At 44.4% G+C, this 21,279-nt stretch overlaps 1 protein-coding gene and 1 long non-coding RNA gene across 2 annotated transcripts; one reads left to right on the top strand and one right to left on the bottom strand.

The window, feature by feature from the left end:
• Window positions 1-8,698: 8,698 nt before the first annotated feature.
• LOC123142227 (uncharacterized) lies at window positions 8,699-9,721 on the bottom strand. The gene is made up of 3 exons (XR_006470553.1): window positions 9,652-9,721; window positions 9,257-9,556; window positions 8,699-9,133 (listed from the first exon to the last, which is right to left on the bottom strand). It is a non-coding gene; the product is annotated as an uncharacterized lncRNA (long non-coding RNA).
• A 9,718-nt stretch (window positions 9,722-19,439) lies between these two features.
• LOC123146280 (xyloglucan endotransglycosylase/hydrolase protein 8) lies at window positions 19,440-20,802 on the top strand. Its single transcript, XM_044565905.1, has 2 exons — window positions 19,440-19,847; window positions 19,955-20,802. The coding sequence occupies exons 1-2, from the start codon at window positions 19,566-19,568 to the stop codon at window positions 20,534-20,536; spliced, it is 864 nt and encodes a 287-aa protein (XP_044421840.1). The 5' UTR covers window positions 19,440-19,565; the 3' UTR covers window positions 20,537-20,802.
• The last annotated feature ends 477 nt before the right edge of the window (window positions 20,803-21,279 follow it).

The following is a 21,279-nucleotide window of genomic DNA, read 5'->3' as shown; positions in this document are numbered from 1 at the left end:
TTAAAAAAAATGTTCATGTATTTTGAAAACTAGTCTTTTTTGCGGACAATTTTGACAACGATTCATATGTTAAAAATAATTTACAAACATTTCAATTAATGTATTTGGAAGTAATTATTTCTCCCTCTAATTTTTTGAGGAATTTTCACCATTTTAGGAAAAAAATATTAGAAAGAACAAAACGGCACATAATTCAAAAAAAATTTGAGCAAAGCACAGAATTCGCATGAACACTCACTGCAAACTGCGTCGGCCCACATGCATGGGATTCTACGGTTTCCTCAACTATTTGACACGGTGGGCGCCAAGATAGGGGGTCTCCCCCAACTCAATAGGCTTCCACGAGATAACAACCAACTACTAGTAGAATGCCCGTGCGTTGCTACGGGCCAAGGACATATTTTTGATGGGCAAGTCAAATTTTGCATGCATAGAAATGATAGCCCATAAAAGTAACTGAAATACACTTCACTTGTGATGTAAGTTGATAAAAAAACCCTAAAAGAACGATGTGTACAAGAGTGATCCAACTAATTATCTTTTACAAACTAAGATCTACTTGATTTGTTTAAGATATTTAAGTACAATGTGATGAATGTTGTCTTTAGCTTCATTTGGGTGGTACAATCTAAGTCACATCCTGATTTTAGTGAGATTTAAATTGTAGGGTGCCTATGTGACATTGATGTCACCGCATAGAAGCTGCTCCTTTCTTCTTTTCATGACGGGAAAAAGGCAGCCACTCCTCTCCTCACTCACTCAATGCACATCCGCCTCCTACTCTTCCCGCACAGGCAGCCAACCACCAGTTGTCACCGCATCTCATCTCCCCACCACAGGGTCGCTGCCGCCCTCTCTCCCAGGCACCTCCCCTCCACGCCACGGTGAAGCCCGCTCGCTCCTCTCTTCGTCGCATCCTCTCTCATCCACGGCGTCGCCAGCCCTCTTCTCTCCCTACCACGACGTGGCCCGCGTCCTTCAACCCCTGACAACCTCTGAGAGTTTCTGATACAATTAGTTTGTCCAGAGAAGGATTGAACAAGAGGCGAGAAGAAGAAGTACGGAACAACGTGAGCAAACAGAAGGTAGGTGAGATGGATGGGCCTTTGTTGCCGTTTCCTTGGGTGTGACACCTAGTTTTTCCTATTTGACGCCCATGCGTGCATTAGGCTTCTGAATATATGTTTTCATAAAGCATATGGTTGTATCGACCGGGTCGTCCAAATTTGGGGGTTCATTCTGTTTGCTCTCTCCTCCAATTTAAGCGAATTTTCTCTTTTGATTTTTTTCATTTTTCAGTGATTTCCCTCCCTTCTCATTTCTTTTTCTTTTCTGATTTTCCTTTCCTTTTAATTTTACCCTTCTATTGTTTCCTATATCCTTTAGTTCCTTTTTTACTTTAATTTAATAAATATAATTGTTTGCACAAAATAGCTTTTGAAAGTACATGATAAATATTTTTCGGACCCTAATGAAAAAAATTCAATACACAGGCATTATTTTTCAAACATGTGATGAATATTTCTTCAAAGTGCTTATAAATGTTTGTAATGATCATGCACTTTAAAAAGAGTGTCCGTGCATTTTTTTTAAATCATGTGTTTTGACATATGATGACCAACTTTAAAAAATGTTCATGATATTTAGATAATTGTTCACATGCTTTGAAACCTACTACAACATTTACAAATATTGACACACTTTAAAAGGAAATGTAAGCAAAACATTGTTCACTTCATTACTAGGAAAATGTTCACCGTTTTAGGGAAAACGAGAAAACCAAATTAAATCAGAGTGAAGAGAAGAGTTCTAAGGAAAAATTGCACAAAATCCAGACTCACTCTCACCCGCGTGGGGCTTCTATGTTTCCTGAAATTTTGTCTAGCCCCACGGACGCCTATGGGTGGCAAATAGTCTAGGTGACTCCCAAGGGTGGGGGGTGGTGAGACAACCCATTTTTTTGAGTTTTGTCTATGCTGTAGTTGTTGCTTTCTACTGCTATTTTCTCTTTCTCTTTTTCCTTCTTCTATGGGTTTTCTTCTGTTTTTTTGTTTCACCAGTCGAAGTTGGTTTAATGTTCACTTTTTGACATCGCGATCTACATGTTCGCTGAAATGTCCAAGCCATTTTTTATTCTTTTGGTCATTACTTCTAGGTCATCAATGGATTCGTCGTGAAATGATGGCAATGGAGACGATGATCTTGGCGAATTCATATTTCAGGAGTTCATCGCGTCGTCGGATTCAGATGATGAGGATGCCGAGATGATGAGGATGAGGATGATGATGAGCATCCAAGAGGAGTTCGAGGAAGCAGAGGAGCACGTCCTAAACTTCAAGGGTTCCATCAAGGGCCGGAGAGTTATTCCCCGTGATAGGATTGCTAGTGCACACCTTCTGTACACAGAATCTTCACAGTGGTTCCAACATTCCATGAAACTTTCTTTCGTCGTCGCTACCGGATGAGCAGAAACTTGTACTTGCGGGTAGTGGAAGGCATGGAGAAGGCTGATGAAAACTTCAAATTGAGGAAGTATTATTGCGGAAAACTTTCCTTCCCTCCTCTATAGAAATGCATGTCTCCTCTCAGGATGCTTGCTTATGGCAAAGCAGCAGATGCAGGATTTCAGATGGGAGAAACCACGGTCTGAACACCACGTGCAATTTTCACGCACTATGGTGAAGGTGTTCAGACGAGAGTACCTTAGAGAGCCAACTGTGGCGGACACAAAAAATTGTTGTTACTTGGAGCAGCAAGAGGATTCCCAGGTATGTTAGGTTCACTTGATTGCATGCACTAGCAATGGAAGAATTGCTCAAAAGGTTTGTGTGGGAAATGCCAGGGTCATGTCAAAAAAGCCACCTTCATACTTGAAGTAGTGGCATCGCAGGACTTGTGGATTTGGCATACTTTCTTTAGCACGCTAGGTTCCTGCAATTGACATCAATGTGCTCCAATTATACCGTGAACGGACACAACTACACCATGGGGTACTACCTTGCTGATGGTATCTATCCTCAGTGGGCAATGCTTGTGAAGACCATATCTGATCCCCAAGGCAACAAACAAACCCGCTTTGCAACAATGCAAGAGGTAGCTAGGAAGAATGTGGAGAGGGTATTTGGAATCCAAGCTCGTTGGGGTATTCTTCGTGGAGCTGCGATGATGTGGGAACCAGAGACACTTTGGCAGCTCATGACATGTTGTGTAATTTTACACAACATGATTGTCGAGGATGAGGGTGAAGTGACAGCACGCACGCATGATTTCGAGAAGCCCGATGTTCAGGTCCACCTCTGAAACAAGAGGCGGAGAGCATTGCCAACTTTCTGAAGATGCATCGACAACTATGAGATTAACAGATGCATATGAAACTTGTGGATGATCTTGTCGAGCATATGTCGACGCACACTAGAAATGAGTAAACTTGCCTTTTAATTTATTAATTATGCACTATGAACAATATTTATGTTTGGATTATTGTATTGTTAAGTACGAACTGTTTGTATTTGTGTATACTAAACTATGTTTGACCAAAATGATCGATTTGCATGTGTTTGCATGTATTTGTTATTTCGAAAGTAGAGACCGTGGTTACCAATGCCAAGATTCGATGCCCGCCTATTCACTATCCGTGGGCACGAGGCGCTTATAGGGGCTCAGATTAGCGGTTCTTGGTTGTAGATGATCTTTATGTGTTTGTTTGCAGGCTGAGCATATTGTGGAGCTTGCATTTTTCTCCTTGGAGGAAGAGACAATGGAATTCGACTCGTGGGCAAAGCAGTTGATGCACACGAGCTGGCGGAGGGGGGCCACATGTCAGGGCCTAGATGAAGCTGGGTGTGAAGAAGACGACACCGTGAGCCCTTCATGCAGGGGTCGTCGCAAGCTCTAGATTTATTTACCAAGCACTGTCTCATAATGAAGTGTATGCAACTGGCTGTCGGTGTTTAGTTGTGTCAGCATCTCTAGTAGACCTCTTACATCCCACCGAACTGTAAAATAACCGTCAGTTTTTAGTTTTGGAAGAAAAAAGTAGTCCGAACAGACAAATCATACACCTTTGTTCTTTATTTTTTTTAAAGGGTGCGCTAAAAAGCTCCTTCCAATCTGCCGCCTCCGCTTCTACGGTGCCCTGTATTGGAAGAAAGCAATTGGCGGGAGCCCAACTGCCACAGAAACATCTCCATGATCCGTTCGCGTCTGCCCGCCTGTCCCCGAACGCCGGCGGATGGGACGCGGGCCGCCTGCCCCCCCCCCCCCCCCCCGGCAGCCTGGCGACAGGAGCTAGCGATTTGACGATGTCCTGGACGCCGACGGCTTCGTGCGAGTTGTCCTGGACTGTAACGCCCCCGATTTGACCGTACACTAATCATGCACGCAAATGTGTACGATCAAGATCAGGGACTCACGGGAAGATATCACAACACAACTCTACAACATAAATAAGTCATACAAACATCATAATACAAGCCAGGGGCCTCGAGGGCTCGAATACAAGTGCTCGATCATAGACGAGTCAGCGGAAGCAACAATATCTGAGCACAGACATAAGTTAAACAAGTTTGCCTTAAGAAGGCTAGCACAAAAGTAGCAACGATCGAAAAGGCAAGGCCTCCTGCCTGGGACCTCCTAACTACTCCTCGAAGCCGAACTCCACGTAGAACCATCCTCGGGATCTCTAGCTCCTGGACTCCAGCATCTGGTTGCGACAATCCGGTATAGAAAGGGGAAAAGAAGGAGAAAAGCAACCGTGAGTACTCATCCAAAGTACTCGCAAGCAAGGAGCTACACTACATATGCATGGATATAAGTGTAAAGGGCCATCTCAGTGGACTGAACTGCAGAATGCCAGAATAAGAGGGGGATAGCTAATCCTGTCGAAGACTACGCTTCTGGCAGCCTCCATCTTGCAGCATGTAGAAGAGAGTAGATTGAAGTCCTCCAAGTAGCATCGCATAGCATAATCCTACCCGGCGATCCCCTCCTCGTCGCCCTGTTAGAGAGCGATCACCGGGTTGTATCTGGCACTTGGAAGGGTGTGTTTTATTAAGTATCCAGTTCTAGTTGTCATAAGGTCAAGGTACAACTCCGGGTCGTCCTTTTACCGAGGGACACGGCTATTCGAATAGATAAACTTCCCTGCAGGGGTGCACCACATAACCCAACACGCTCGATCCCATTTGGCCGGGCACACTTTTCTGGGTCATGCCCGGCCTCGGAAGATCAACACGTCGCAGCCCCACCTAAGCACAACAGAGAGGTCAGCACGCCGGTCTAACCCTATGCGCGCAGGGGTCTGGGCCCATCGCCCTATGCACACCTGCACGTTGCGTACGCGGCCGGAAGCAGACCTAGCCTAGTGGCGTTCCAGTCCAATCCGGCGCGCGCCACTCAGTCGCTGACGTCACGAAGGCTTCGGCTGATACCACGACGCCGGGATACCCATAACTACTCCCGCGTAGATGGTTAGTGCGTATAGACCAAATGGCCAGACTCAGATCAAATACCCAGAACTCGTTAAGCGTGTTAAGTATCTGCGAACGCCGACCAGGGCCAGGCCCACCTCTCTCCTAGGTGGTCTCAACCTGCCCTGTCGCTCCGCCACGAAGTAACAGTCGGGGGCCGTCAGGAACCCAGGCCCACCTCTACCGGGGTGGAGCCACCTGTCCTTTCAGCCCCCTCATCAGAATCACTTGCGGGTACTCCTCGAGTCGACCCGACTTTAGTCACCACATGTGTCATGTATATAATGTATATAGTATATACCCGTGATCACCTCCCGAAGTGATCACGGCCCAGTAGTATAGCATGGCAGACGGACAAGAGTGTAGGGCCACTGATAGAACACTAGCATCCTATACTAAGCAGTAGGATAGCAGGTAAGGGTAACAACTGTAGCAACAATGACAGGCTATGCATCAGGATAGGATTAACGGAAAGCAGTAACATGCTACACTACCCTAATGCAAGCAGTATAGAGAAGAATAGGCGATATCTGGTGATCAAGGGGGGGGGCTTGCCTGGTTGCTCTGGCAAGTAGGGGTCGTCAACTCCGTAGTCGAACTGGGGGTCGCCGGTAGTCTCGGGGTCTACCGGAAAGAAATAACGGAGGGGGAACACAATAAATAACAGAGCAATCAAAACAACACAAAGCGTAACATGACAATACGCGGTGCTAGGTGTGCCCTAACGCGGTAGTAGGAGATATCGGCAAAGGGGGGAAACATCCGGGAAAGTTTTCCCGAAGTTTGCATTTTTCGGACAGATGAAACGGAGGGGGAAAGTTGCAAGTTTGCTATGCTAGGGACGTCTGGCGGACGAACGGACTGCGTATTCGGATTCGTCTCGTCGTTCTGAGCAACTATCATGTAGAAAGTATTTCCATCTGAGCTACGGTTTAAAAGATATGATTTTCTAAAGATTTTAATAATTTCTAGAATTTAATTAATTATTTAATTTAATTCGAAATTTGGATTTATGACATCAGCATGATGTCATGCTGACGTCAGCAGTCAACGTTGACCTGGTCAACCTGACAGGTGGGTCCCACCTGTCAGGGCTGTTAGCTAATTATCTACTGTGTAATTAAATTAACTAACTAATTAGATTAATTTAAACATGATTAATTAACTTAATTAATTAAGTTAATTAATTAGATTTATTTTTATTATTTGTTTTATTTATATTTATATTTTTATTATTAATTATTATTATTATTATTTTATTTATTTTTTTGTTCTGTGGGCGCGGGGGCCCACCTGTCATTGACACAGGGGGGAGGACCCACTGGTCAGTGGTACAGGGGCCCGGCGGAGCGGGCGTAACGGGTGGCGGGGCGGGACGAACCCGCCAGGGCTCGCGAGCACACGCCCGAGGCGTGGCCGCGGCCAAGGCGCGCCGCCGGCGAGCAAGGTGCGGTGGGGCGGGGCCTGCGGCGGCCGAAGGCAGGAGGCGCCGCGGTGGCGCATGCGGGCGGTGACGGGGCGAGGCCCGCCCGGGCACAGGGGATGGCCGCGGGGCGAGGGCGGTCCCCGTCGGGGCGCAGGACGGCGGCGATCCAGGCGGCTGCGGGCACGGCCAGGTGCGGGGCGCGGCACCGCGGGGCAGAGGCCGAGCCCCGGGGGAGCCGGTCGCGGAGCGGCGGAGGCGAAGCAGAGGCGGCCGCGGCGGCTCGGTGATGGAGGCGGGGCGGTTGGGGGCGACGACGGCGGAGCACGACGAGCGCACACGCACAGCAAACTTCGGGCGCGGCAGTGACAGTGGCATATGGCGACTAAATCGAGGGGGTATAAGGGGGATACAGGGGAGGAGCTCACCATGGAGCCGGGGACATGGTCGGGGAGGCCGAGGGAGCTCGGGAGGCGACGAATCGAGGCGAGGACCGTGGCGGTGCAGACGGGAAGAAGAAGATGATGGCGAGGCTTGGAGGCGTCCTAACTCGGGACGGTGCTCGTGGACGATGCAGCGGAGGCGAACGGAGCTCCTGGTCAAGCTCCAAGCACGCGGGGACGACGGTGGTCGCGTGGACGGGGTCGGCCATGGCGTCGGAGGTTTCGGGCGAGCGGGCGCGTCGAGGGAGAGCGAGGCGCGGCGCGAGGAGGAAGGGGGAAGAGGCAGGGGCGTCCTAGGGTTCGAGGGGGAGGGGCGCCGTGGTCTTGTAGGTGAGGGGGAGCCGGCAGATGGCCTCCACGCCCCCTGCCCTCACTGTAGCGAGGTAGCAGGAGGGATGGAGGTGGGCTGCTGGGCCAGCAGGCCAACTGGGCCAAGTGGCCCAGGGGAGGGGAGGGGCTTTCTCTTCCTTTTTTTTTACTTTTATTTATTTTACTTTTTCTGTTATAGTTTTGTATCCTTTTATTTTTGTTTTAGTAAAATATATACTTTGTATATAAATTAGCACTTCAACTTAGTCCATACTCAACAAGTCCAGTCCTCAATAAATTAGTTTGACATTTTATTAATTACAAAAGGTATTTAAATAATTATTTTTGCTGCTGTTTTATTCATCTCATATTATTTAAACATTTTATAAAGGTGTGGTTTCTCCACTGTAATTATCTATGCAATATTTGGTTCACTCTGAACATTTTAATTTTAATATTTGAAAACTTTTATTGTTTGCTTGATTTTGGATTTGAATTAGAATCGGTTTCGAACTAACGCGAGATTAGCAACAGTAATCGAAGTGACATGGCACGATTAGCGTAGGATTACTGTAGCATGATTATCCGGGCGTCACATGGACGCTGGCTGCTCCGTATTTGGCCGCTTCGTGCGCTGTCCGCCGGCTTCGTAGGAGCGAGCTAGCTAACCGTGGACAAGGGCGAGAGGAAAAAAAGACATAGGAAAAAACATAAGCGAATATTCAGTTTTACAGTTTAAATCTGAGGGATCTGTTCGGCCGCAGCTTAAATCGACCCTTAAAACGTGTTTTCAACCAACGTTTCCAGTTCCGCGGTCTAAGGGGTCTAATAGAGATGCTCTTAATTAGATGTGTTTCCTTAGTGATGAATTTGTACTTTCCACGTGTTTTTACGTCCGTGTGTTTGTCTTTACTGGAAAAGTTCTAAGGTCAAGCGAAAATATTTGCCCAGATGTGTGTATCATACTAATAATTATCTTAGCTGTTTTTTGTGTTGTTCTTCACCACGTGGTCGATTGTGTCTCGTTTCTTAATACTACTCCCTCCGTTCACAAATATAAAATGTTTTGAATATTTCAATATGGATTGTACAAATACATTAAAATGAGTCTATATACATACTCATCTGAATCAGAAAAAAGTTAGAACATCTTATATTTCAACGAAGGGAGTAGTTGTGTGCGCCATATAGAAAAAAAATGAAATGAAATGACAAGATAATGCGATTGCAAAGTGTGGTGTTGCTTGCAGGATGCGACGTTTCTTTATGGCATACGTGGACAGTGTGTGAGCCGCTTCCTGAGCAAACCGATGTGAGCACATGGGGGTGTGTGTCCTTCTTGCCTTCAAGTTCAACTCTTTGATGCTTCAATCCCTTGTTGGGGAATGGAACCCTCAAATCAAAGGTGTGGTCGCTGGAATTGTGATGGAGGAACTGTGTAAGATTAAGGTCCACGGAAACAGTAACCGTATCTTCTCCATGGCACTACTCTGTAGAATAGATCCCCAAACAATGTTAAATGGACATGGGAGATGGAAATTACATCGAGCTAAACCCTAGGGAGGTAGCCAAATGTGTAGATCTAAAACCATGTGGTAGGAAGATAGACATACCAGCGTGTGCTTGAACGCTTGCTAGGACACTTGCATACCATCCTAGCAACGGAGATGCCTACGACGAGTCACATTCCGGTGGCTGGAGTGAAAAAAAATAGCGCAAAATGCTAGCAAGTTGGCATAAGAGCCGGAGAAGGAGAAGATGATGGTGGGATGTACCGTCATAGCCATGTATACATTCCTTCTTCCTAGCTAGAGAAGCACATCCAAAAAAACCAAGCCAAATCTTTTTGGATGTGCTTCTCTAGCTAGGAAGTGTACGTCTTAGATCTGTCGCGCCCCATCTCGAGCCACAAGCTGCAATAACACAAAGAGAGGAAGGAAGAGAAAATCAGATGGTAGAAGTAAAGGGAAAAAGGAAGAACGCATGAACGACAAGGACTAGTGCAGACCTTGGCTTGCTTGCTTGCTCTTTCAGTTCAGTCCCAGGACTAGGTGACGTGCTTCTTGTGTGGCTGAAGCGTTTGGTACAAGGACGGCATTATATACACATGCGCCACACACACACCCCATGTGCTCACATCGGTTTGCTCAGCAAGTGGCTCACACACGGTCCACGTATGCCATAGAGAAACGTTGCATCCTGCAACACGGGAAATACCCTATGGTTCCACTCATCTGCACCGGGCTATTAGTATAGTTCCTGTTATCGTTTTGTATTAAATCTATCTCTGTACCAGCTCGTCGAGTATTTTGATTCATTTCGACCTGTTCCCTGGCGTGTGTCCCACAAGCATTTAACCAGCTACTAACCCTCAACTGTCCCTGACTTGCAGGAGCAGGTCGAAAGCGTGTGGGACGTGTTTGTGTACTTTTTGCAGTCCACCACTGTTCACTTGGGGGTTAGCCTGATTTGTTTGCTGTAGTCTTACTTTCCGTCCATGGTAAACGAGACGCAGATGTAGTACTTTCATCAGTAATGGATTTTGGTGGAAGTGTTTGCTTTAACGATGATTTACTGTTTCCTACGTGGATGCGTGCTGCAGTCAAAAATCTTATAAATGTAGTTTCACTTTAACAAATATTTCCTTCATTTTAAAACTAATTTCCCGAAAATATCCAAACTGTGGATTTTTTTTGACTCATAAAATAATAAAGTAGTAGATGATAAAGTTTGTTACAATTCACCCAAAAAACGACATGAATGATATTCTCCCAATACAGTTACCACCAAAATTCTTTGCCCCGCCTCCTCCAAGCTCATTTTTTAGCTAGATCGTTGGGGGCGCGCTCTTGTGCCGGAATACTCGTGCATTCCGCGCATTCCATATGGACCACGAAATCAGCATGGTGAAAGAGGCCATTCCTATCCTATCCGGCATGTGAGCATCGGTTTGCCTTGTCCACCAATCATCCACATTTGTCCTCCATATGCCAAATTGAGGTGTCCCAACTTTTCAGCCAGAAAATCCCTTGTAACCATGTTCCAAAGCCAAAGAGAGTATTGCATTTATAGAACAGTAGGGTCCCACATTCTTGCAACCTCTCGCAAAGGAGGTAAAAAATATTGATAAAGAAGATATCTAATACCCAAAAAACCAGATTTCATTCCCCGGAAGCCATCAAATTCCCTGCAAAATTTCAATTCATAGTCAACTTGTTATTTCCTCAGTATTTTTACCTTTTTGCCCCGGCTTTGTTGATGTGCTTATATACTGAAGTTCTCCATTATCACTTTATTTACTAAATATTTCCCTTACTTGTGATGCATATATACCGGGGAACAAAAAGTATACTCCCCGTAAAAAAATAGGCTAGAAAATAAATATCTATTCCCTAGTATGGAATACCATGTAATAAAACTGTCAACAGGATACATTCCACGGGCAACCACAAAATCATGGTTCGAACTCCCTTTTCATCTCTAAACTGAATAAATGAATCGCCTTTAAACAAGGGAAATACCGTTTGGTTCCTGGGTGTATATACACCTCATATGGGAAAACAAATTCGATAATTTAAAAAAAGTCAAAAAAGTTTGGAAGTCTTTTTTACATTAAACTTGACTTTCTTTTGCACTAGCATATAAATTTTCACGGATAGAAAACCAGCGTTGACTTCAGGGCAAAAAGAAAAAAAATTATTTGCTTATAGGTCACTATTCACACTATTTTGACCGATTTTTTTCTCTTTTTTGAGAAGAAGTCAACGAGATTTTTTCTTTTTGTGGAATTTTTTCACCAGTACAAGGAAAGGTCAAGTTTATTTCAGAAATATTTTCCGAATTTGTTTACTTTTTATTTAATTACTAAATAATTTTTCATATAGGGTGTATATACAACCATGGAACAAAAGTTCCCCTCGCTTTAAACAAACCATTTTGTCAAATTTCTTTTTCTGTATAGTCTTTAAAACAAAAACTATGGTCACGAACTTACTAATCTTAAAGTACATACATAAATCTAGTCGAGCACGGCATTCTAACAATAAACCTAATGCCGTTATTTTTCTGAAGATGTCAACATCATTATGTTTTCTATCTTCTGAAGTTTCCAATGAGAAATAATTTTATATGCACAAACTCATTTATAGGTTCAGTAATATATCAAATACTTTGTTTATCGTTATCTCGTGAAATAACCACAAGGGCCTAGCTTTTAGGACCAATTCAAGTAAATAGAATGCCTGACAGATAATGCAAATGAATTTAACTAAGTAGTACTTATAACATCCATCATCCACGATATATATTACATTTTGGTTTCACCCCACTTGACAGATACTACATCACTCCCTCCGGATTGGATTCACTACACATTTCGGCGGCACACCAATATTTACATCCATCGTCAGCACCATGTGGGCGATGTATTCCCGGATCTTCTTCAACCCATCCTGTACTTCATTCATTTGTGAGTATGTTATTCTTTTTTCAAATGAAACCTGAATTATGAATCTATGTCAAACCTGACTGCATCCATGTGCCAGACCAGATCCCATGTAATTCATAATGCAGTGTATCAAGTAGAATGAACTGTCGAATCTGCCAGAAAAGGTTCTCAGAGTTATTAACACCTAAAAAATGTTCACATATTCAAATGTAAAATCAGGTAGTACCTGTTGCTGTCCTTCTAAAGGAAGGTGTGATAAATGAATCCGAATCGGAACTGTTCTTTACCTCTGTTACCACTGCCACAGCACGCTGCTTTATTGCTTCCAGACTCTTCTAATGGGCAAGAGACCTTAACAAGATCTATCGGGTTACTACTACCCAAGCCATCACCAGTTATCAAATCTCTCTTCTCTGTTTCCTCTGCAGTTCTATCAGGCGCTACCACATCCTGATGAATTTTTCAGCAAGTTACTTATGAAACAAAACTAAGTTTCTAATCATATCTAATCTCGAACTGAACAAGATAGGAATTACTTACCTTAGATGCAGTCAGATCCGCCGTTCCATCCACTAACTTGAGTCTTCCTCCTCTTCACAGAGTGGTTGTTTGCTCGATTTTGGAGGAGGGCTCTGTTGAGGATAATGGATGGACTGAATGGGGGCTGTAGCTTTTACCCAGACCATGCCACTGACGCTCCAATTGAAGGATCACCAACCAACCACCTGAATTTACTCTACTTCAATATTTTTACTGCTACAAAACTAACCACTACGAATTATTCTTTACTAATGATTGTGTGATTAGGTTAGATGTTAATACTCACTGTACAAATAGTTATGTTGTAACTAGGCTAAATGATTCAGAAATCTTTAAATAATTTCAATCGATCATGTTAACAGAATATAAGAATTTCTCCTTACCTTTAGTTTGCAGAAAATAATAAATTATTTCCCCCTAAGTTTAATAACCTTCGTATTAACTTATACTACCTCCGTTCCTAAATAGAAGCATTTTTAGAGATTCCAACAAGGAACTACAAAATCAGTGAATCTACACTTTGAAATATATCTATATACATCCATGTGTTGTAGTCCATTTGATCTCTAAAAAGACTTATATTTAGGAACAGAGGGAGTATGTATCATTTTTAATATGGTGAGTTTTTGCTGATAAATCACGGGTGGACATGCGGCCACGCGAGGATGGTATCTCATCCGTTCGCTGCGCATAGATCAGTGCAGTATTTGTACAACAAGTCATGTATATTGATTTCTTGGCAGTGTATATCAATATTGTATAGTCAATGTATGACACATCAATAAGTGTGAATGCCCCACCACACAATAAGTATGCATACCCCATCACATAATAATTGTACTGATCCCACATTATTGTTTTAGAAGAGTTAATGGGCAGCCTGCACCACCTTGTGTATTTTCTCCCATCCTTTCTCGATCCAGCAGCTTCTCCTTTACTCATCCTCCTCCTCCAGTTCATGCATTCTGCTCATCCTCCTTCTCTAGTTCATGCATTCGGTTCATGTGCATAGCTAGCTAGAACTCATCCATGAACATACAGAGCTTCTTTTCCAAAAAAATGTAGATGTAGAGTCGTACCAATACTGCACTTCATATCCCTCATCCTTTCTTTTTTCTCTCTCAATCCACTACATCGTAGCATCAGTATTTTATCTCCAGCAGCTCCTCCAACACCATTATTTATGGTCATGTCCTAATGTTGTTCGTGTGTTCATCAATGTCCTGGATAGGAGCAGCTCTTTAGCTTCTCCAGCGACACCCCGCAAAAAAAAGCTTCTCCAGCAACACCCATGGCAATGAGGTCCCTCTACTCCCACTAATCAATATAAGTTGAGGTTCATGTCGTAGAGTCAACTGTGCAGATGTATCTAGGGCGAAAAATTTAGCTAATGCTAGCTCTAGCAGTTTGCCATTCTTGATTCTGTCGAGTGCTAATGTTCTAAGCGCCTAAATGAATATTTGCATGCAAGTTATTAATTATAATATCAATGATAGTGCCGTGTGATTTACTGTTTATGCATTGTAAAATTTTAAATTCTGCCACAAATTATAAGCAAAACATGTGTGCCCTCTAAGCCATACGTGCCGGCCACACTCAGGAGGGAACATTAATACATCCTTATAATGCATGATCAATGCCTGGCCGAATCCAAATGCAGCATTAATTGAACGTGTCCCATACATCTAAATTGATGGCATCCAAGACCTGGACAACGGTCACATGTTGAGGGTCAAGAAGCTGGTGAACATATGAAGCTAGTGTTCTGTCCTGACATTGTCAAACAGGAAAAACAGTATGAGCGAGTGCATGTTGTATGGATAGCAAGTGATAGCCTACATGGGTTCTAAAAAAAATGACAACCTAGATGAATCAACATTGTCAAAGCATGTGTAATACTGCAGCATTAACATGAATGCATGTCTCTGATGAATTGATATAACACTACAGCTCCGTTATACACACACAAAATGAACTTGGGCAAAAACAACCCACAAGAAAAACGGCAGGCCACACTTGTTAACTGACATTCAAGGTGTGCAGGTTAGAGACAGAGACACGTTTAAATGCTTACCAGCAATGAACTACCTGACAAAGCTGTATACATACGAATTTAAAGCTTCTTGGCCCACTCCTGGCACGTATACATCAGTGTATTCTTGCTCATTATTGAATATCACTCACCGTATTGAAAAACTGCCTATATTAATTAGTAATCATGATGCGCATGCAGATGGCCAGGATTTCGGCAGCGCTTGCCATCATGTCCCAAAAATTCATGTCCGAGTTTTTACCTGTGTCATAATCAAAATTTGACCCAATTTTTATCTTGTCTGAAAAGCAAGTAAAAAACTCGAGGCTGCTAGACAAGTTAACCTGTCAACCTGCTCTGACACGAAAATTTGCGTGCCAAAAGATTGTGTGTGCTAGCAGCATACAGTAGCATTTAACCGGGCAGGAGGCAAAACGCGTCTGGACACTGTTTTAGATCCTGTCCAGTCCCGTTCCCTCGCTCGTACAACACTATTCTGCATATGTATATGCTACTTTCCAACTATAAATGCACACCGTATAAACTGAAACGCTACTTTAGGTACACATCGCGATGCACCTACTGACGAATAGGATTCCGAGGACATATACTGCCAGGGACCAAACGTCCGCCTCCCCTGCAACACCACACTTTACAATCGCATTATCCTGTCATTTCTTTTTATTTTCTGTATGGCGCACACAGCTAGTAACTGAGAAACGACACACGATCAACCAAGGGGAAAACAACAGCACAAGAAACAGCTAAGGTAATCATTATGAATACATTTTTTTTTTGGAAATGGAGGTATACCCCCGGCCTTTTATTAAAAGTTCAGAAAGTATCAAATTATGAGAATATTCTCGCGCGTTCTGAGTATTTTTCTAGTACAGACAGACGCACGGACGTTAAAAAAAACGTGGCAACTACAAAATCATCACCAAGAAAATACACCTAATTAACACACAGACATAAATAAACACTACAAAATCATTATGACAGTGCTTCGTAAATAATCTAGAGCTTGAGATGCTTGCATCATTGCATGGAGGGCTCTCGGTGTCGGTCTTCTTCAGGGCAAGAGCTATGGTGGCACTGGAATGGTGTGGTTTCAACCTTCACATATGATTTCTTTTATGAGACCACCATATATGCAATTACCTATCCAACAGAAGCTATATGTATATCATACAAGAGCGCCATGGTCTTGCTTTTCCTACCAGTACCCAGGTCTTATGTGCTCGGCTATCATCGACGCGGTCAAGCTGGGTCCAATAGAGAGGAGCGACAACAACGCGAGTCGGTGGCTCGTTCCATTGGTGGCAATGGTCGTTCGATGGTGCATGATCCTCGCTGTAATTTTCAAGACCGCTTTTCACCTCATTTTTATTGGTCCGTGTGCACTTTCATCCCACGCTACCCATTCTCACAAACCCACAAAAAATACTACCCATTCTCACAACATAATCCCTGGCAACAAACTGGAGTTTACTCCGCGAAAGATGGGTGACACTAGAATGCCAACGCACTGCCATCTCTTGTAACCTCAAACTCTGAAGCGCAGCTTTGAAAGCCAGCTAATTCTCGCTATGAGGGGTTTGTTGGGGGCGATTGAATCTGCAGATGCCCGCCGAAATAGGGGGTTGGGGGTGGTTACGCATGCAAACACGGACTGAAGAAAATCCAGCGGAGCCACATCGATCTCTCTCGGTCCACACTCGAGTAGGCGCGAAAGAGACGTCTCCCACAAAGGGACGAACGAGGCAGCGCTTCGGCCATGCACAGGAACGCATTCAGAAACGTACTAGTAGCAGTACACAACATGAGAAGGCTCCATGTGCAGCCAGCATGTGGCCTTGTTCCTGCCACGTGGATCGATGGCCCCGCTGCCTCGTCTAGAGGATAAACTTGGTGTTTTGAAACTTTTTCAAAACTTGATCTAAATCTGACACTGCCTTGCAAAAATTCTGGGATTTGACCCTTTTCTTACCATCAGTGTTCATGGTGATACGGTATAACAGCCTACCGCCAAGGTCCCTGGCGGTAGGATTGCGCACCCTATCGAAATTTTTTCCTAAGTATAAACACAGTGCATGCTCGCATCTACCGCCGGATACGTTGGCGCTAGGGTTGTACAGGCTACCGCCAGCCTGTTTGGTGCTAGGGATGTTTTCTACCGCCAAGGTCCCTGGCGGTAGCAAAGGGGTTAGAACTCGAATTTTTTTACAAACTAGGGCCAGATCTTGATTAATTTTCAGAAAAGGGTCAAAACACGAAATTTCGCCTCATCTAGGAGGAAGTAATCAAGGGGTATCCCTTGCGGGTCGCATGTTGGGAATTTCTTTGAGTTTTTTTATTTTTATGTACGTGTTTTCAGGTTTTAGATGAGTTTTTTGGGTTCTCGGTTGGTTTTTTGACTGGTTTTTAAGGTTTTGGTGAAAAATACGCAAAAAAACATGCTTTTGTTCATCCACGGGAGACACAGATTTGCTTCTCATGGGGTACAGATTAGTTCTCGCGAGATTGTGCCTCTCAGAAAAGGAAAAATTATATACTTTTTAAACCGGGAGACACACATTTGCTTCTGCGAGAGAAAAAAACGTGTTTTTTTCACGGGAGGCATAGATTGGTTCCATGAGAGGCACAACTATGTCTCCCGGAAAAGAGAAAACACATTTTTTTTCTTTCTTTCATTGGAGTCATAGATTTGCTTTCGCAAGAGGCAAAAAAAACTCATCTTTTTTTCTTCCACGAGAAGCAGAGATTTGCCTCCGCGAGAGAAGGTGGCAGTGGCTTTTGCAAAGAAAACGGAAAAAAGTTGAAAATAAAATCGTGCTTTTAGCATGTTTTTTTCATCCTTTAGTGAAAATTTTCGTCAAAACCTATTAATATGAGATCCTATTTTGAAAATCTCAAGCGAGAAATCCAACGGTGAAAATGGTTCGATTTTTGGCGCACAATTTAAGAGATAAAACGTTTTGAATGAAACGATCTACGAGAAAAAAACTCTCAAGTTGCGACAAATAAAGCACATGCAAAGTGTGCCACTTGGAGAATGTGGCAGTGGCTTTTGCAAAGTGTACCCCTTAATTACTGATCTCGATTTTCTATTTGATTTCACACCCCCTCCGTCTTATGTTTCCTTTAGGATTGCTTGTTGCGTCTAAGAGCAACTCCAATAGCCCTTGTGTCCCTAACAAACTATCGTTTAAGGAAAGTTGGGACAATAAAAGGCCTCTAACAGCTCCCATAAACCTGGAAACATTTTACGGGATTTTGTAAAAACTTATTGAAATGTGACACTGACTTGCAGGCCCTAGGTCTAGTCTAATAAAAAAATAAAAGATTTTACAGCAAGATATTTACAGAAACTAGAAAAGTTTACACAAACTCCAGTAAATTATACAGACACCCTATAGAATGACTTTACTGAATGTTTTTTAGGCGAGTACTTTGAGTTGCTCTAATAGCAGCGCAAACCCACGTGGGCTTAGCAACTGAGCCGGCCTAATTTGGGCGTCCATTCCGTTTTCGCTAGTGCTCCAATTTCAGTTCATCTACTTTTCTTTCCCAGTTTTCCTTCTCCTTTTATTTTTGATTCTTATTTTTTGTTTTTCCCTTTATTTTTCATTTCTGTCTTTTTTCTTTTGGGCTTCCTTTTCTGTTTTTAATTTAATTTCATAAATATAATTATTTACACCTACAATAGATGTTGAAAGTACGTGCTAAACATTTTCTTGATACCTGATGAAAGAAATCAATACACATGGATCATTTTCTAAACACGTGATGAATATTATTTTTTCAAAAGTGTTAATAGAAGTTAATATGTTCTCATGCAAAACTCTTTGAAATCATATATTTTGAAAAATGTTGGCCTATTTTTTTTTAAATGTCATCCTACTTAAAAGAATGTTCATATTTTTGGAAAGTACTCATACTCTGGAAAAATGTGTTTGGAAATAAAAGTTCCTCACTTCTATGAAAATGTTCCCAGCGAAAACGAATAAACCAAATTAAATCAAATCAGGAAGGGTTCTTGCTAGTTGACCGGCCGAATCGTTATTACGCGCAATGACAGGTTTACATGTTAGTACCTCCCTATCCATTGACCTATGCGTCAAATAGGATCAACCGATCTCCTCCTTACAACGATTATTTTATGTCAGTTGTTGACGCCTTTTCTGAAAAAGATAAATCCTGAACGTTCCGATTAGGCCCATAGCAAATCGAAGGTTTTTACGACAACTTTAGTTGATGCAAGGATGACAGGTTCAACTAGTAAGCATGGCGAATTTGTCCTTCTGTTTTTTTGCTTGGCAACTAAGCTTGACACCCCCGTGTCAACTAAAATTGTCATAAAAAAGTTTGATTTGTCATGGGGGACGTTTTTTTTCTTTTGTTGTTGAAAAAAGCTTTCCGTTTTACTTTTTGGTGGTATCCGATTCATTGCTAGGCTAGCTGTGGAGATGCTGTCGCGGAGCAGAGTCCTTGGCCTCGGTCTGGTCCCTTCCCTTGGAAGCACAACAGAGGCATCAGGCATGAGACGCTGGGTTCGTGGCCAGCGACGTAGCGCACCGAGTGTAGTCTAGTAGTCTAGTGTACGCACCGCCGCACCGGTGGCGATAAGTATAACGGCCAGCTCCAGCTGCATGGCGTGATTCCAAAACATAAATGGACCGTCCGGGCCCAGCCAGCCAGCCAGCCGACACGAACCATGTGCGCGCGCCGGCCGCATTATAGAAGACGCTGTCGTGACGCCGCCCCACCGCCAGTTCACCACCAGCTCCGCCCAGCCAAGAGCATCTAAGCAAGAAAGCTTCGGCCTAAAAGGGGAACAGCACACTGACACCCTCTGTACCAGCTCGCACAGCAGAGTTGCAGAGTAGCAGCAGCAGCGACCATGGCGGCTAGGTCGTCGGCCCTCCTCGCCGTGCTGGCCCTCCTCGCCGCGAGCGTCCTGGCGGCGAAGGCCGACTTCGACGACCAGTTCGAGGCGATCGGCGACCGCGACCACATCGGGTACCGGGACGACGGCAAGGACAAGGGGCAGGAGTTCTCACTGGAGCTCGACCAGGAGTCCGGCTCCGGCTTCAAATCCAAGGCCAAGTACCTCTTCGGCGAGTTCGAGGTCAAGATGAAGCTCGTCGACGGCAACTCCGCCGGCACTGTCACCTCCTTCTACGTACGTGATCCTTTTCTTCTTTTCACTTTCATCTCGAGCTGTGCTGGATCTATTTGTTCTCCTTGCTAAATAAAATGGAAAATGGAAAATGGAATGGATGGATGCAGCTGACCTCCGGCGAGAGCGCGACCCACGACGAGATCGACATCGAGTTCATGGGCAACTCCAGCGGCGACCCCTACGTGATGAACACCAACGTCTGGGCCAGCGGCGACGGCAAGAAGGAGCACCAGTTCTACCTCTGGTTCGACCCCTCCGCCGACTTCCACACCTACAAGATCACCTGGAACCCCAAGAACATCATCTTCGAGGTCGACGGCGTGCCCGTGCGCACCTTCAAGAAGTACGACGGCCTGCCCTTCCCGTCGAGCCGGCCCATGACGGTGCACGCCACGCTGTGGGACGGCAGCTACTGGGCGACGCAGCACGGCACCGTCAAGATCCACTGGCGCCACCACCCCTTCGTCGTCCCCTACAAGGCCTACCACGCCAACGGCTGCGTCCACGACAAGGCCACCAACAAGACGGCCTGCCCCGCCGGCAGCGACGCCTGGATGCACCGCGAGCTCGGCGAGGAGGAGCTCAAGACCGTCGCCTGGGCCGAGCGCAACTGCCTCTCCTACAACTACTGCGCCGACGGCTGGAGGTTCCCCAAGGGATTCCCCGGCGAGTGCGGACGCGACCTATGATGAATTGATGATTCAGTGTTTGTAGCACTAGCAGTACACCTCCGAGCCGAGATTTCATTGATTAATTTCTTCCTTTGCTACAGTACAATCAATTGTTCTTCTTGTTCATCCCATCTTACCTTACATAAACCTGTGCCATTTTTTCTTTTCTTTTCTTCGTGTACATTCATTTTTGCCACCTTTACTTGTTTAGAAGAAATGTGAAGAAAGTGGGAGGAAAAGGGTGGTGTGCGTGCCAATAGTTAATCTTTTGGTTGATCTGTTGACATTTTGTCTTAGGTGTCACTCACATCACATGCATGTTCTCTCCAGAGAGAAAAAAATGAGCTTTGTATGGATGCGTTTCTGACTTTTTGTTAGAAGAAAGATAACAATGGATTCTTGCAAGCAAATTATATGGTTGTTGAGTGGACGGAAGGAAGCAGACAAGCGACGGTGGCGCGCATTGAGTGATGGCACATGCTCTACTACTCGCACTCGGTGGCACCACGTTCCAGTGGCGCCCACTGTCCGATGGGTACCCCTGTCCGATCTACCTCTCCCGTACACCGTAGTACTAACGCTTTGTCACTTGCACAGCGGTAAGAGCATCTGCAAATGGACTTAGCAAATCTGCCCCCGCGGACACGTTCCTATTTGTCCGTTCATGTGGACATACTTATATTTTCTCGTTCGACCATTTGCATGTGATTGATGAGATGAAGAGAGTGAAAAGAAAAGAAAGAATAGTATAAAGAAAAAAA

This window comes from Triticum aestivum, chromosome 6D (genome assembly GCF_018294505.1).
Source record: "Triticum aestivum cultivar Chinese Spring chromosome 6D, IWGSC CS RefSeq v2.1, whole genome shotgun sequence".
Lineage (NCBI taxonomy): Eukaryota > Viridiplantae > Streptophyta > Magnoliopsida > Poales > Poaceae > Triticum > Triticum aestivum.
This window is presented reverse-complemented; position numbering and strand designations above follow the sequence as displayed.